The sequence below is a fragment of the Hylobates moloch genome, unplaced genomic scaffold (assembly GCF_009828535.3).
Source record: "Hylobates moloch isolate HMO894 unplaced genomic scaffold, HMol_V3 SCAFFOLD_3, whole genome shotgun sequence".
Lineage (NCBI taxonomy): Eukaryota > Metazoa > Chordata > Mammalia > Primates > Hylobatidae > Hylobates > Hylobates moloch.
Window position 1 is genome coordinate 19,225,671 of NW_026652278.1, and position 14,949 is coordinate 19,240,619.

A 14,949-nucleotide genomic window follows, 5' to 3' on the forward strand; every position below is an offset into this window, starting at 1 on the left:
AAAAAAAAAAAAAAAAAAAAAAAAAAAAGATTAAAAGATTTTAAGCTCAAACACACAAAACAGTCAGTATTAAGACAATATATTAGAAAGGACTGAAAGTTGTCATAACCCAAAATTTGTGAAAAGAAACATGAGAATCAAGATAGTTGATCTTGCATTAATTACATTTAGCTTATAATTCAGTTGACCTTTCTTAAAAAACAAAGAAACAGTCTATTACAACATGAAAGATATGTTTTAACACAATTGGCAGTTGGTTCCTACTTGAGAGTTACTACACCCATAAAAGATTCATGAGGAGTAATACGGCCACCTCTTGAACTATTTCCAAACAGTCTAACATAAACTTGTTAACCAACAAAAGTGCACATATTAAGTAAATCAAAGTTCCTTTGCTTTTCACTGGAACTATAACAACTCAAAAGTGGTGAGGAGAGACAACTTTATTCTGAGATTAGAAGTTGTTCTTTGTTGTTAGTTTTTTTTTTTTTTTTTTTTTTTTTTTTTTGAGACAAAGTCTCACTCTGTCCCCCAGGCTGTAGTAGCAGTCTTGGCTCACTGCAACCTCCGCCTCCTGGATTCAAGTGATTCTCCTGTCTCAGCCTCCCAAGTAGCTGGGATAACAGGTGTGCACCACCATGCCCAGCTAATTTTGTATTTTAAGTAGAGGCAGTGTTTTGCCATCTCGGCCAGGCTGACTTCGAACTCCCGGGCTCAGGTGATCTGCCCGCCTCAGCCTCCCAAAGTGCTGGGATTACAGGTATGAGCCACCACCCCCAGCCCTGATGAGAAGTTCTAATTGGCTCTTAATCAAAAATTTATTTCTGAGAGCCATCTTACAAACAAAGGATCCCAGACATTTAAAAAATGGGGGTGGGGAGGAACACTGATTTAAAACTCACCAGTATGTTCTTTAGACACTAGAATCACCACAGCCAAAAGCAGGGAGTATGTTTTGTTTTTAAATGAAAAATACCCTCAGTGCAGCCCACTTTCCGTTCTTGGCCCTTTAGATACCCCTCGCAAAAAGTGCTAAACATATTTACAGCAATGTGCATAAGTGAGATCTGAGTTAATTTCAGATCTAGACAAAAAATCTAAGGCTAAGCTTTATGTCACAACAAGTTTTACAAGTCCCTCCACATATCAATAACATAGGATTCACAAAACCAACCAACAGTAAGTAAAGGCTATTACAACTGGAATACCCATGGGGGTTCAGTTCCGTTAGCAGTGGCAAAGGAAAACGATCAGGTAAACCTACAAAAACAGCAGAAGCATTATGACCAAACCTCAGATCATTAAATCACAAAAGTACAGCCTTACAATAGGTTCCACTCCGTTAGCTCTATCCTGAAAACATGCCTGAAGATGTCCTATTGGTGATCACAGAAGAGACGAAAATATACAATTTAACTTAACTTTTTAACAGTTTTTTCATTTCAATAAATTTATTTTGATTTGTCGAATTGTTTAAGAGGAAGAGAAGAATATGTTCATGTTTTTCAACCTGTGGGTGAAAAAGAAACCATATGATTTAATTTCTAAAAACGTTAGGAGTATAACTTCACTTAAAGGAAATTTTACCTACTTGTTTCTGTAACTCTGCGCAGCAGCAATTCATCCTATACCTCTTTTCTAAAAGTACAAGAAAAATAAGCCATTAGATAACATATAACGTAAAGAAGAAAAACTTGGGAGTGTAAACATATACAGATAGCTCTCCCCCTTGCGCATGGGTTCCGACTACAAAGACCTGGATGGATCCATTTGGGCTTTGAGATTATCTACTACCATGGTCTGGATTTGACCACATTAACAACCCATGTCTCCAAGGGTTTGCTTGTCAATCATCTCTCTTTTTGATTGAGGCCAGGTCTGTCAAATATACATCTTACGAAGTACCAGGAAGATGGAATCTCAAAAATATGACTTCTCATTTTGATCAGGCTAGATAGGAAATAAGGAGCACGCAGAATGCCTGGCATTTTCAAAGCTCTTGGTGTCAATTCCCACAGCAGTGCTGACAAGTCTGATCTAAGGACTATCTGGACTCAGAGGACTGCCTCCATCAAGGCGGCCCTCCCAGGCAGCCACAGGAATCAGAACCCTGCCACTGGATTTGTGGAAGAGGAGAAGAGAGTATGGCATGGGGAGTGAGAAAAGGTCAAGTCAACTAAATTGATTATCTGTTATTCCTCACACTTAACATCTGTTATTAATAACACTTGAAAGGAATACCTGTATTTAAAGTACTCTGCCTTTGAGGTGTGATGTTTTTTGCCAGACCAAATGTCACCAGCTTATCAGCTACATCAACAGTCCCATTATCCGAACATTTCTCAACTGACACTGTATGGACATTCTTTGTAATTCCTTTCACAGAAAGCATTACATTCTGATTCAACATGAAATTTTTTAATAGCATTATTATTAATTGAGAAGAGCTTCCATTCAATTCCATTAATCCTGGAAAAAATGGATATTACAGTATTTTAGTCCCTTTTAAAAAGATAGAATTTAGATAAATTATCTAATAATAATAAGCAAAAGGCTTACTGGACTTCAGCTGGATTTAGGTATGTCTTGATGTACTACTGCTGTTGCATTACAAAAGGCAAAAATTTATTCAATATATATTGATTGATCACCTAACAAGGCATCAAGCCCTAATCTTGGACCAGAGGGCACGAAACAGACACATCTGTCCTTCATATATTCCAACAGGGAAACAAAGATAATTTTCCAACTCTGAGTCAAAACCTGAGAGGACCATGAAGCAATCGGTATGGTATTATCTGCAAGTCCTCTGCATAAGGACATCAGGAGCAACAGTAAAAAGCTACTTTAAGTATTTTTGTTTACTTTATTCAAATTCCAACTAAGGAGTTGAATATATGCAGATTTATCATTCATAAGGTAGCCAAAAATGGTGTCATGTGAATGCCTTTAGTCCCTAAAGAGAGATGTGACAAAGCAGAAAGACCCCAAATGAGAGGTCAGACACCCTGGTTCACAGACACCAGACACCCTGTTTCACATCGTGGCCCTGCCACTTACTAGCTTAGCAACCAGGGGCAAAACCGAATCTCTGAACCCTGGCCCTCTGAAACTAATCTATAAAACAAAGACTGACTGAGTATAGTTTTTGTGAGAATTCGATATAGAATAAAGAATATGAAACTTACTTGAAAACTCTTAATATTTAAAAACATTAAGGCAGTTACTGGAAATATCCATCCATTTGATTCAGACTTAGAGCTATGAAACATAAAGAGGAAAAAAAAATACCCAGAAACCTAAATTGGAAAGTGATTTAGCTGTCTACCTTCAAGTGAACATCTAATAATTTGGAAAGGAAGCGCCAGGTGGCTAGAGGTGATTGGTTGCACTCTGCAAAGAGGCAGGGTTTCAATGTTTCCATAGTCTGCATAGAGCACTTCCACATCAGTGTCTGATGTCCCCAGAACAACTGCACGATACCAAAAATCATCACCTGAAAATAGAATGAAATCTCAGGTAAGAACTTACAGACAGTGACTCCTCCTACTTTAAGATGGTTATTCAGTTATATTTACATCAGCCTTAAAAATCCATGCCAAAATTTCTGGTTACAGTTCAAATTAAATACAAGCATTTACCTCTACATTCCTAGAAAAATGTAATAGAATTTTTTTTTTTTTTTTTTTTTGAGACAGGGTCTTGCTCTGTAGCCCAGGCTGGAGTGCAGTGGCACAATCCTGGCTCACTGCAACCTCCACCTCCCAGACTCAAGTGATCCTCTCACCTCAGCTTCTCGAGTAGCTGGGACTACAGGTATATACCACCATGCCCAGCTAATTTTTTCTTGGTACAGATAGTCTTGCCATGCTGCCCAGGCTGGACTTGAACTCCTGAATTCAAGCTATCCTACTGCCTCAGCCTCCCAAAGTGCTGGGATTACAGGCGTGAGCCACCGTGCCCGGCCAGATTTTTTTTTTTTTTTTAAATGTGTAAAATAAAGAACAAGAGAAAAGACAACAGAATATTGGAAGGGGGAAAGCAGATGCCTGAATGAAAATGATTTAGTAGAGCCATGGTAGCTCAACCACAGTTGGCAGTGGGGAAGCCAAGAAGCATCCCAGCTCACATCACAAATCCCCAACCCCTGAAGTCTCAACGATTGGTGCTACTCATTCAAAAGTAGGAGTTAAGATGGAGTTGGAAATGAAGACTGGCCAAGGAAGCAGAGTTACTTGCAAAGACATCTCAACAGGCTTTGGTTCATACACTCATTTACATATAACACCTATTTTTAAAGTTGCTAAAGAGAATGGTGAGCTTTATGTTCCCATGTTTTAATAATGCTGCTACTTGAGGGCAGAAGACTGGAGGTTTCCTCTCCTGAGAGAATGAACCACAGAGGCCATGGACTGGAGAACATGAGGCAGAGCAGACCAGGGAGAGTTTAACACTGGCAGGCAAGCTGTGCACTCCAGACAGGAGGCCACCAGCCCATGTGACAGCCCATCAAGATGGTGACACTGGGAGTTTGCAGTGAGATGGCAGAGCCAGATCACCCACAGTGAAGGCCACCAGTGGAAAAGCCCCTGCCCATTCTCAAAGCAACTTCCCAATAACTTCTCAGTGCCCCATCTTAAATACAGGAACAGCACAGGATCACCAGAGATTTGCAGAAAGCCTCTAACATCACAGAGGAGACCAAAACAAAACAGGACCTTAGGGAAACCAAGGCAGGAAACCAAGGAGGAAGATGATAATGAACATTAGAAGATTGACAGTAACATCCTTGGAGAAATGACATTCCACTCTTGAAAGAACAGGGTAGTATTAAAACACATATACATGAAAAACAAAACAAACAAAAAAGCTATTGAAATTAAAAATGTGATAGAAATGAAAACCTAAATTTAAAAAGTTGGAAGGTGAAATTGAGGAAATCTCTTTAAAAACAAAAAAGATGAAAGAGAGAAGAGGACATTTAGCAAAGAGTTCAAATTCAGCATTAGAAGACTTGAAGCTCCTAACAGAACAGAAAACAAAGGGAACTAAAAGCATTAATTCAGGAAAGTTTCTCAAACTGAAGCTCATGAATTTCTAGACTTAAGGGGTCCACCCACTGAGTGTCCAGCAAAATGGTAGAAAAAGAAACACCATACTAAGGTCACATCATAAATTTCAAAACAGGTGAGGAGAATACTAATAGTTCCAGAAAGGTGGAAAAAACATACGAAGTTTGTGGAATCCGGAATAACATTAATCTTTTGACCAGAAACACCAATAGCTAAAGCACAATAAAAGCAGTGCCTCAAAATCTTAAGTGAAAAACCATTTCCAATCTAGAATTCTGTATCCAGGCAACCTATCAATTAATTATTAGGCTAAAGACCTTTTCAAACACGGGAGTTAACAGAAAATTTGTCTTACATGCACCTTTTCTCAGCTTCTGGAGGACAGGATCCACCCAAATACTGGAGTAAATCAAAAGGGAAGTCGGGGATCCAAAAAGCAAGGTAGGACGAGGGAAGAAGAAATCTAGCTAACACGGTGTGGGGGGCAGAAGCGCCGTCCAGGAAACAACAGGGTCAGGGCTGAAACTATCTCAGCATGGTGAGGAAAAACCCAGGATAACAGCTCAGGTCTGGGGGACAAACAGCCTGTACAGGAGCAGACTGAAGGCTGAAGATGCCTCCAATATGGTAATAGTTGAGAAAGTACATGTTGTGTTCTTTGAGGGAATTTGCACTAATGCAGAGCACTGGAAATAATTAGTGACAGTCTATAGAACACTAACAACAACAAAAGTGGCAAAAGAGAATGTAATTGTAATACACTACACAGCTCAGCTCTGAACAGTGCTTATGCAGTCCTATAAGGCAGAATACTTACAGAACCAAAAATTGTGATTTATCCTGGGAAGAAAGGGCAAGTGTAGATCCAGTTCTCATACAAAAGAAAAACAAAACTAGTGTGCAATATCTACAAGACCATGAAGTTTGAAGGTCCCCAACTTATGCCCCCCAACAAAAACAATTTGGTGCCCATCTAACCACAAAAATGCCTTTGTGAGAGGTTTGGGATCCAGATGGGGGGTTTTCAAACGCCACTGGAGCCCGAGATTGAGGAAGGCTCTTTGAGAAGACAGGCCCGTGCCCCAGTGGCAGACTTTCAAGACCTTGTTCCCAGCTACTGACTGAAACCAGCCCTGTCCCCAGGTGAACTCAACTGTAGCCCCACGTGGCTGCCATCCTGCCACTAGCCACCTCTGCCCAGGGACTGGCAGGAGCCATGCTTATCCATGCCCCCAGTAACAGGCCTGCCAATTGGACCTGTGGACCATGAAGCAGCACTGTAACCTGGCTCCACTCCCACTTAACCTTGATCCCAGAAGCAAATCCAAGTGTTATTTATACTAGCATAGAAAATTTGTTAAAATGAGGTATTAAAACGGAGAATGATCAAAGTATACCCTTATCAATGAGCCTGACTCCATGAGGCATTTCATCCTTCTTTTAGTACATTACATTCACATATGGAACCCTATGAATTCTTTGCAACCCCTCCATAAATAAATGTAACATGACTGATCCACTAGAATAGTGTGGTTATCTCGAGCTGGTTATCTGTAAGTACTGACAAATTTGCAGAAATCTACCAATATCCTTGACTAAAAATAACCTACATAGAATTGAAAAGGTGAATGATCAACATATGAATTAAATCCACAACACTGCCTTAATTTCTCTCCCTAAACCAAACGAAATATGCAGCTAAAATACCAAAATCTACATAGTATCATGTAGAACAAAACAGACTAAATACCTTTCCTCAAATATTTTCCCTAAAAGAACCTTACTTGTGTATTTGGCACAGCATGCGTCTCCAATTCTTGGTCTATAGGGTGGTCGACTTTTTGGAGCATTGCAGTATTCTAATAATTCAGCTGTCAACATGCACAGCTTTTCCTGATTTTCTAAAATATATAAAAGCAATCTTTCGTGAAGAAAATTTCCAGTGCTACCATTAACAGTATACAAAAGAATGGCAAGTCTAATCAATCCAAAAACCCTTTGTGTATTAAAATATACATATTTAAAATTTATACATGTATATAAAATATACATTATACTTGAAAATAAATATACCCACTATTGGTTGCCATTTGCAGAAGGGATGCAATCAATACTGGGAGGGGGCAGGGAGGAAGCCTCCGGTGGATCAACTGCTTAATCAAGGTGGTTATACTGGTTTGTTCACTCTGTGAAAACTTATTAAGCTATATTTTTACAATTGTTTAGTGTACTTTTCAGTGAGTGTTATACTTAATAAAATTATCCTTAATAGCATTTCCAATTCATCATACAACATGTTGTCAGGATCCAATAACCCTAAGCTTCTGCTTTTTAGTACACAAAGATCCTTTTGTAGTATTAGAGATAAATTTAAGAGCAGTTATTGGCATTACCACAGTTCTAACTTTGAAAATTTGAAACAGAAGTTTCATTTTTTCAGCTTTCAAAGTGCCTGCAAATTATTCTAAAAAGACAGCACTCAACTTGCACTAACTCATCTTCAGATACTACAAGGATAAAGTCATACACATTTAAGAGATTCCTTAATTGCAACTTCCATGAAACAACAAAAGGAAAATTAAAAATAAATTTTTATATGCTACTTTTCTTCAAGATTCGTTCTACTGTGAAACATTTCTCTACATCTCTAAGGTGTAGTAAAGCTATGATTATGAATGGATTACAAAGTCTTTTGATATATCTAAAGCAGTAAATATGATTCAATATAGATGTGTTTTTTAAACAAGAAATTATACAGTAATTAAGGACACTTTTGTTATAAAAAGCCGTAGACCAGGCTACTGGGCAGGTAGGTGCTGACTGTAGTAGGGCTTCCCTTCATGTTCCCGCTAGTGTTTCGTAACTAAATTTGCCTTAAGTGTTATGATCAGTTCTTCCTTAAAACAGTGAGCTTCTTCTCCCCTTCATTCCCAAAGGAATTCAAGACCAGCACTTTCGTTTTACAGTTTAAAAGATGAGCATAAATATGTCTCAAATTTTGGTTTCTTACCTGGCATCCCTTTTGGTAGAACATAAAACAAGTTTGGGCTTATGATTTCTAATACATTTGCTTGTATAGTTTTATTCACTGGCAATTCTATCGTCTTCCATTGCTCTGCTGAAGAGGTAGCTGGAAACATACAAAACACAGGTCTCACACGGAATAAAAAAAAAATTACTGTTGTTTTCCTCAGTAACATATTTAATTCAATCATTTGTTCATCAATTGATTATCAACATTTCCAAATCCCCAAAATAAAAATCTGTATTTTTTCACAAAACAATCTATTCTATTTGAGGGATTTTGTGGGTAGTACAAAAAAGTTCAGTCTACAATGAAATCCTTGAACTATTACCCTCCTGTAGTATATTTCTGTATATTTCCATCTCTGTCAAATATTTAATATAATTCTTAAAATTTACTCACGCTTCTAAGTGAGATATCTCTGTATATGTTTATCTGATAAATACATTGAAATGTTTTTTCGATAATTTAATAATAATACAATTAATATTAGCCTACTAATCTATGTCCGTAAAGCGTATCTCTACAAGAAAATTGTCATTTATGATGGAAAAATTTTCATAGTCTCTGAGAGCAAAGAATAACACATTTAAACAAATAAATGGTTTTAAAATGTTACCTTGAAGTCCCTGTACATGAATTTGAAGCTCATGTTTATTAACAAGTCTGTCATTTGGTAAATGTTTAGGTGGTGAAGCAGATTTTAAAACCAGATGTTCATCAATCAGAACATCACTAATTATTTTGGGATAACGAGTGGAGAGATCGGTGAGTTCAACTCCTATCCCATTTTCAGTGACTTCAACCACTCTGGCTTGCAATTTTATCCCAGCAACACACATATGGAATCTTGTTGTGGCTTCTTCAGACCAATGTTTGTTGCTAGACTGTATATCTGGAAAATAAGGACAGCAGTAAAAAGAATCCTATGAACAAGTTTCATTTTTGCTTTAGTAGCACCCAGGACCAGGTCTTTGCCAAGTTTACTTTCAGGTCAGCAATCCTGAGTATCTTCAATATTCAATTATACACCTACATCCTGCATGCCTGACTTAGAGATAATGCATTTGCTAATACACTCTAGGGTTTCAGGAGGCTCAGGATCTTTCCTTACATTCTCTGCTAACATATCTTTACCGGGCATTTTCCAATAGAAAAAGGAGTACTGTTTTAGAATTCACCATCATGTTCTGTTATGTATAAAATCATGAGTTAACCATTATGGTGGTAGAAGATGTCAGCTGATACACTGCCACCTTTGTGGATAGTTTTCTAATAACTTCAAAATGTTTTTCATTATGTAAGCAAAAATTATTTTTCTTGGATAATTTTGGCTTACACCCATTTTCTTAGCAGCGATTTTCAAACTTCAACATGTATCTCAATCACCTAGAGGCCTTGTTAAAACACAGACTGTGGGGCCCTACCCAGAGTTTCTAATTTTGGTAGGTCTGGGTCTGGGGTGGGGGCTGAGAATCTGCAGTTATTAACAAGTTCCCATGTTGATGTTGCTGGTTTGGGGGCCATAATTTAAGCAGCACTGGAATAAAATATGGTAATTAAGACCAATAATCTGGGCCGGGCACAGTGGCTCATGCCTGTAATCCCAGCACTTTGGGAGGTGGAGGCAGGCGGATCACCTGAGGTCAGGATTTCAAGACCAGCCTGACCAACATGGAGAAACCCCAACTTTACTAAAAATACAAAAAATTACTCGGGCATGGTGGCACATGCCTGTAATCCCAGCTACTTAGGAGGATGATGAGGTAGGAGAATTGCTTGAACCTGGGAGGCAGAGGTTGCAGTGAGCCGAGACTGCACCATTGCACTCCAGCCTGGGCAACAAGAGTGAAATCCCATCTCAAAAAAAAAAAAAAAAATTAAAAAAAGAACAATAATCTGAAACATATTATAAAATAAATAGAAACAGATTAGCAGAAGAAATAAATCCATCTATGCTGCCTGACTTTACCACTGTTCACATTTTGGAATCTAACCATCCATAATTTTTATGTGCAGATGTCCAAAATACATACCTGCACATATACACACATTCTCTTATATATTCTATTATAAAGTTTTTATAATAACCGCTACTATAGGTATAATGCCAAGCACTGTTAAGTGCTTTATATTTTTCTCTTAACAACTCTGAGGAAGGTAGGAATAATTTCCAGATGAGGAAACAGAAGCACAGGAAGTTTAAATAATTTGCCTAAATGTCTCATAGACAGCAAGCAGCAGTTGGCTCTGACGTCTACTGTCTTCATCACAACACTCTTTTATAACCTGTTTTCTTCACTTAAATGATGAACAATTCTTCGTATCAATAACACATATTTAACATCATCTTAATGACTGTGCAATAGACAGCTAAACATGCAGAACTCTGAGTGCCAGACCCTGTCCTAAACCTTCATTTAATCCTCCCAACAACCCTACGAAATAAGTACTATCATTGTCCATTTTATGGATCATTTACCCAATCCGCTATTATTGATTATTTATGTTATTTTGCCATTATTAACAGCGGTGTAATAATTATTTTTGTAACCTATTCTGTGCAATTCCTGGATTTCTCTGGGATAAATTACTAAGAGCAAAATTACTAAGTCAGAAGGTATGAACACTGGAGGTTCTTAAGGAATCCTGCCAATGCCTTCCAGAAGATCGTGCAGTTTTTACTCCCATGGTCAGTAAAGCAGCCACTTCCCTACTCTGACAACACTGGACGTTTTGGTCAATATTGTAAATACATTTCTAAGTTTTATAATATGAAGCAGGATCTTCTAACTCACATAAAATGTTAACATTGTAGATATTAACACTTAGATTATATGCCCCAAGTATTAGCAAGTTGAGAAAGTTTCTTATTGTATACCATACCTGCTAACTGGCACCGTATTCCCTGAAAGGGAAGGTTTAAAAATGTTGATGGTATCATTCGGAGTTCATCTGCAGTAACTTCTTCGATGTTTCCATAATCCACAAAATGTACTTTAACATGTCCATTTGCTAAGATTTCCTTGATTAAAGCACGATACCAATTACCATCACCTAGGTTTAACACACAGTTTGTGACATGGAACATTTCCTTTCTATCGACACTTGAACTACTTATCTCAAAAAAAGCCACCCTTTGTCTAAAAGTAGGTAATAAATTTGCTTACTTTCCCAAATCATGCCTTTCATTTTTCAAAATTCGAAAATCTCTAGAATGAATTCTCAAAATCTATTTTTAGACTATCTCCAAAATGTATAGTGCCACACTTTTACATTTGATATGAATTGAAGATTTCATTCATAACCTATCCAATAAACAGAATGTGAAGGTGAAGATAAGACTTGAATATACCTGTCAGTTTTGGAGATGTATAATACTCTTAGCACTAATGGCTCAGATGATTTTACTTGTTATGTGGTAAAATAATGTAAGTAGTAAATAGTAAAAAAATTATTGTAATGAAGATGTCTCAAATACTGTTTCAAAATACTGTAAATACTTATAGTAACCAGAAGAAACAATGAACCTGCTGTGAACAGCTCTTCCATGAGCTAACTTATTTTAATATTACCAGAAATTCTGGAAAGAAAAGCATTAAAATAATGTTTAATAAAGTTTAGGCAAGAAAGCATCACTTGGAGGTTCCTTGTTACAAAGAGAAGGAAAAACACATGACATCGTAAACATTCATTTAGTCTTGGCCATGAAAAATGTTTGCTTAAGCATTAAGAAAATGTGCACTAAAAATAAGGGTTGAATGTTAAGAAATATAAGGCTCTAAAAGTCAAGATTACATCAATTGCAACTCACCTGCAAAAAAAGCACAACAAGGTTGTCCTATCTCTGCCTTGAAACCAATAGGTAACTTCTGCTGGCAATGTTCTGCTAATGACTTGTTCAAATCATTGAGTTTCTTTAAAGCTGAAAATAAAATACACATAGGATTAAAAAATTAAGAACATATTAAAAAATAAACAACATAGATTTTCCTTTAAAGTCAGAAAATGTGATTTTTATGATCAAGACAGGTGCCTCCCTAAACTACTATTAAGTCTACCCAATGCTTTTCCTTATTAAAAAACTACTGGGCAAATAAGTTGTTATTTAGTTAATACTTTCAATAAACCCAACACCAACGATTTACTGGGCAAAAAGAAACAATTAGAGCATGATTATCAGTACACTAAAGCATGAACTTTGCAGGGAGATAAGAAAACAGCACACAAGCCCATACAGAAGCTACATAAAAGCTGTCCTGAAAGTGACTATAATCACTAAATGGATGGCACAGGTAACGTATAAGAAGTCAGAGCTCATGAGCTCTGCGTGCTGGAGGTTTCATAAAGAAATTCAAAGTACATCACATTTGAAGGAGAGGGTATTTCCAGAAGGAAGACATGGCTCTCAGACAAAGGACAGGATTATGAAATTAGGCAACCAAAAGTGAGCAGCAGGCTAGAGAAGCACAGAAGTGGAGAAGTGGCCACTGGAGAGAAACATTGGAGCTGTCTCTGCAAAATGCAGACCATGGAGAGCTTCTGAATGCAGAAGGGATCTCAACCACTTAGTAGGGGTAAAAGAAAAGCAAATGCCTTTTAAGAATGTGACAAAGGCTCCTTTACTAAAATGGAAAATAAGTTCTTATGTTTCAGAAGTTTCGCCTTTCAGATTAGCCTAAATAAAGTTTAAGGACACACAATAGATAATGATACACTCTGTTGCCGGGGGGGTTGTTTGGCTGGCCTCTGAAGAACACTAGCTCTCAAAAGCACAAACACACATATTCCTTTGACCTAATACTCTCATTACAATTTCAGCAACTTGTCCCAGGGATCTACTCCTAAAGTAAAAATCATAGTACAAGGATTTGTTTTAGTAATAAAAGCTTGGAAACCACTAATCCTGTATTTATCCACACTTAGTAGTGTGTATTTATCCACACTTAGGTTAAATCTCACAACTATGGGGCCAGATAGGACCTTAGTTATCTAGTTTAATGTACTTATTTAACAAAGAAAAACCAAGATTTGGAAAAGTTAAGATCAATGATGCTCACCAGAATGGCTCAAACAAAAAAGAAAACACACAATGTTTGTGAGGATGTGGAGCAACTAGATGTTAACTTAGGTTAATTAAATTAGGATAAACCCACACAGTGGAATACCATGTAGCCACAAAAAAGAATAGACACTAAACAGCAATGTGGTATCACAGAGTGGCTCCTGAACAGAAAAAGGACACTAGTGGAAAATCTAGCAAAAACCAAATAAAGTTTGGGGTTCAGTTCATAGTAATATACCACTGTTGGTCTCTTTGTTGGAACAAATGTGCCACGATCACATGCTAACTACAGGAGAAGCTGGGTGAGGCGTATATAGGAACTCTATGTACCATCTTTGTGACTTTCTGTATACCTAAAATTATTCCGAAATAAAAACTGTTATTCTTTGTGACTTTCTGTATACCTAAAATTATTCCGAAATAAAAACTGTTATTTAAAAAGAGACTGGAGAAAACAGTATGTGAACTGATAGCCAAAATGTAGTGGAAGAAAAAATGCAAAAATTACTTACCATTTTATACTATTTATAGATATAGAAAAGGATTATATATGCTCATACAAGCATATGTATAGAGTATCTCTGAAAACATATTTGGAAAATTGAGAAGAGGAACCAGAAAATTTACTTTCCACTATATACACTTTTGTAACTTTTGAAACATGTTTTCATGTTTCCTTCTTCATCTTTAGAAGTTTTATGTTTGTATAATCACCTATAAAAATAAAAAGGAACTTCAAAATTGTAAATTTTATCCTATATGGAATGGTGGCCTACCAACCAGATGATTCTGAATGAAGAAATGACAAATCTCACAACTATGGGGTCAGACGGGGCCTTAGTTATCTTGTTTAATGTCCTTATTTGACAAAGAAAAACCAATATTTGGAAAAGTTAAGATCAATGATGCTCATCAGAATGGCTCAAATGAAAAAGAAAACACACAATGTTTGTGAGGATGTGGAGCAACTAGATGTTTCTTAATCACTTCAGAAACTGGCCTTTGTAGATGGGGAAGCTGCAAATTTACACACCCTTTATGACTTAATAATTTCATTCCTAGGTATGGACTCCATGAAAATGCCTGCACATGTGCATCAGATATGCTGTAATGTTCACAGCAACACTAATTTACAGCCCAAGCAAAACAGGCCAAGTGTCCAATGGTAGAGAAACTGCAATACAATTCATAGAACACTATGCAGCAAGGAAAAACCAGATACAGATACATGTAACATACAATGGAACACTATGCAGCAAAGAAAAACAAGGTACAGATACATGTAACAATCTCACAGTGGAGGGGGCAGCAGCAAGGCTCAGAAGCTCGCATAGTGTGTAATTCCATTTCTAGAAAGTTCAAAACCAGGAAGAACTTATCTATGCTATTAGAAAGCAGGATGTTTACTTTTGAAAGAGAGGTGGCGGCTTGGGTGCAGTGGCTCATGCCTATAATCCCAGCACTTTTGGGAGGCTGAGGCAGGTGGATTCACAAGGTCAGAAGATCAAGACCATCTTGGCTAACACGGTGAAACCCCATCTTTATTAAAAATACAAAAAAAAAAAAAAATTAGCTGGGCGTGGTGGCACGCACCTATAGTCCCAGCTACTCTGGAGGCTGAGGCAGGAGAGCTGCTTGAACCTGGGAAGTGGAGGTTGCAGTGAGCCTAGATTGCGCCACTGCACTCAGGCCTGGGCAACAGAGCGAGACTATCTCAATAAAAAGAAGAGGTAATGATGGGAGGGGATAGGAAGGAAACTTCTGGGATACTGGTAATGTTTTATTGC

At 37.4% G+C, this 14,949-nt stretch overlaps 1 protein-coding gene across 6 annotated transcripts in view; it reads right to left on the reverse strand.

The window, feature by feature from the left end:
- Positions 1 to 14,949, reverse strand: part of TDRD1 (tudor domain containing 1) — a 53,033-nt gene that overhangs the window by 2,501 nt on the left and 35,583 nt on the right. For 5 of the 6 annotated variants that reach the window (XM_058435756.1, XM_058435755.1, XM_058435759.1 and 2 more), the window contains 9 exons: positions 11,912 to 12,022; positions 10,984 to 11,154; positions 8,717 to 8,992; positions 8,083 to 8,202; positions 6,857 to 6,973; positions 3,329 to 3,496; positions 2,242 to 2,469; positions 1,592 to 1,638; positions 572 to 1,510 (listed from right to left, as the gene is read on the reverse strand). In XM_058435756.1, the coding sequence (XP_058291739.1) occupies positions 1,418 to 1,510; positions 1,592 to 1,638; positions 2,242 to 2,469; positions 3,329 to 3,496; positions 6,857 to 6,973; positions 8,083 to 8,202; positions 8,717 to 8,992; positions 10,984 to 11,154; positions 11,912 to 12,022 (1,331 nt within the window). In that variant the 3' untranslated portion in view covers positions 572 to 1,417. Of the gene's footprint in view, positions 1 to 571; positions 1,511 to 1,591; positions 1,639 to 2,241; positions 2,470 to 3,328; positions 3,497 to 6,856; positions 6,974 to 8,082; positions 8,203 to 8,716; positions 8,993 to 10,983; positions 11,155 to 11,911; positions 12,023 to 14,949 lie in introns of those variants that run through there. The other variant, XM_058435761.1, reaches the window with a different exon arrangement.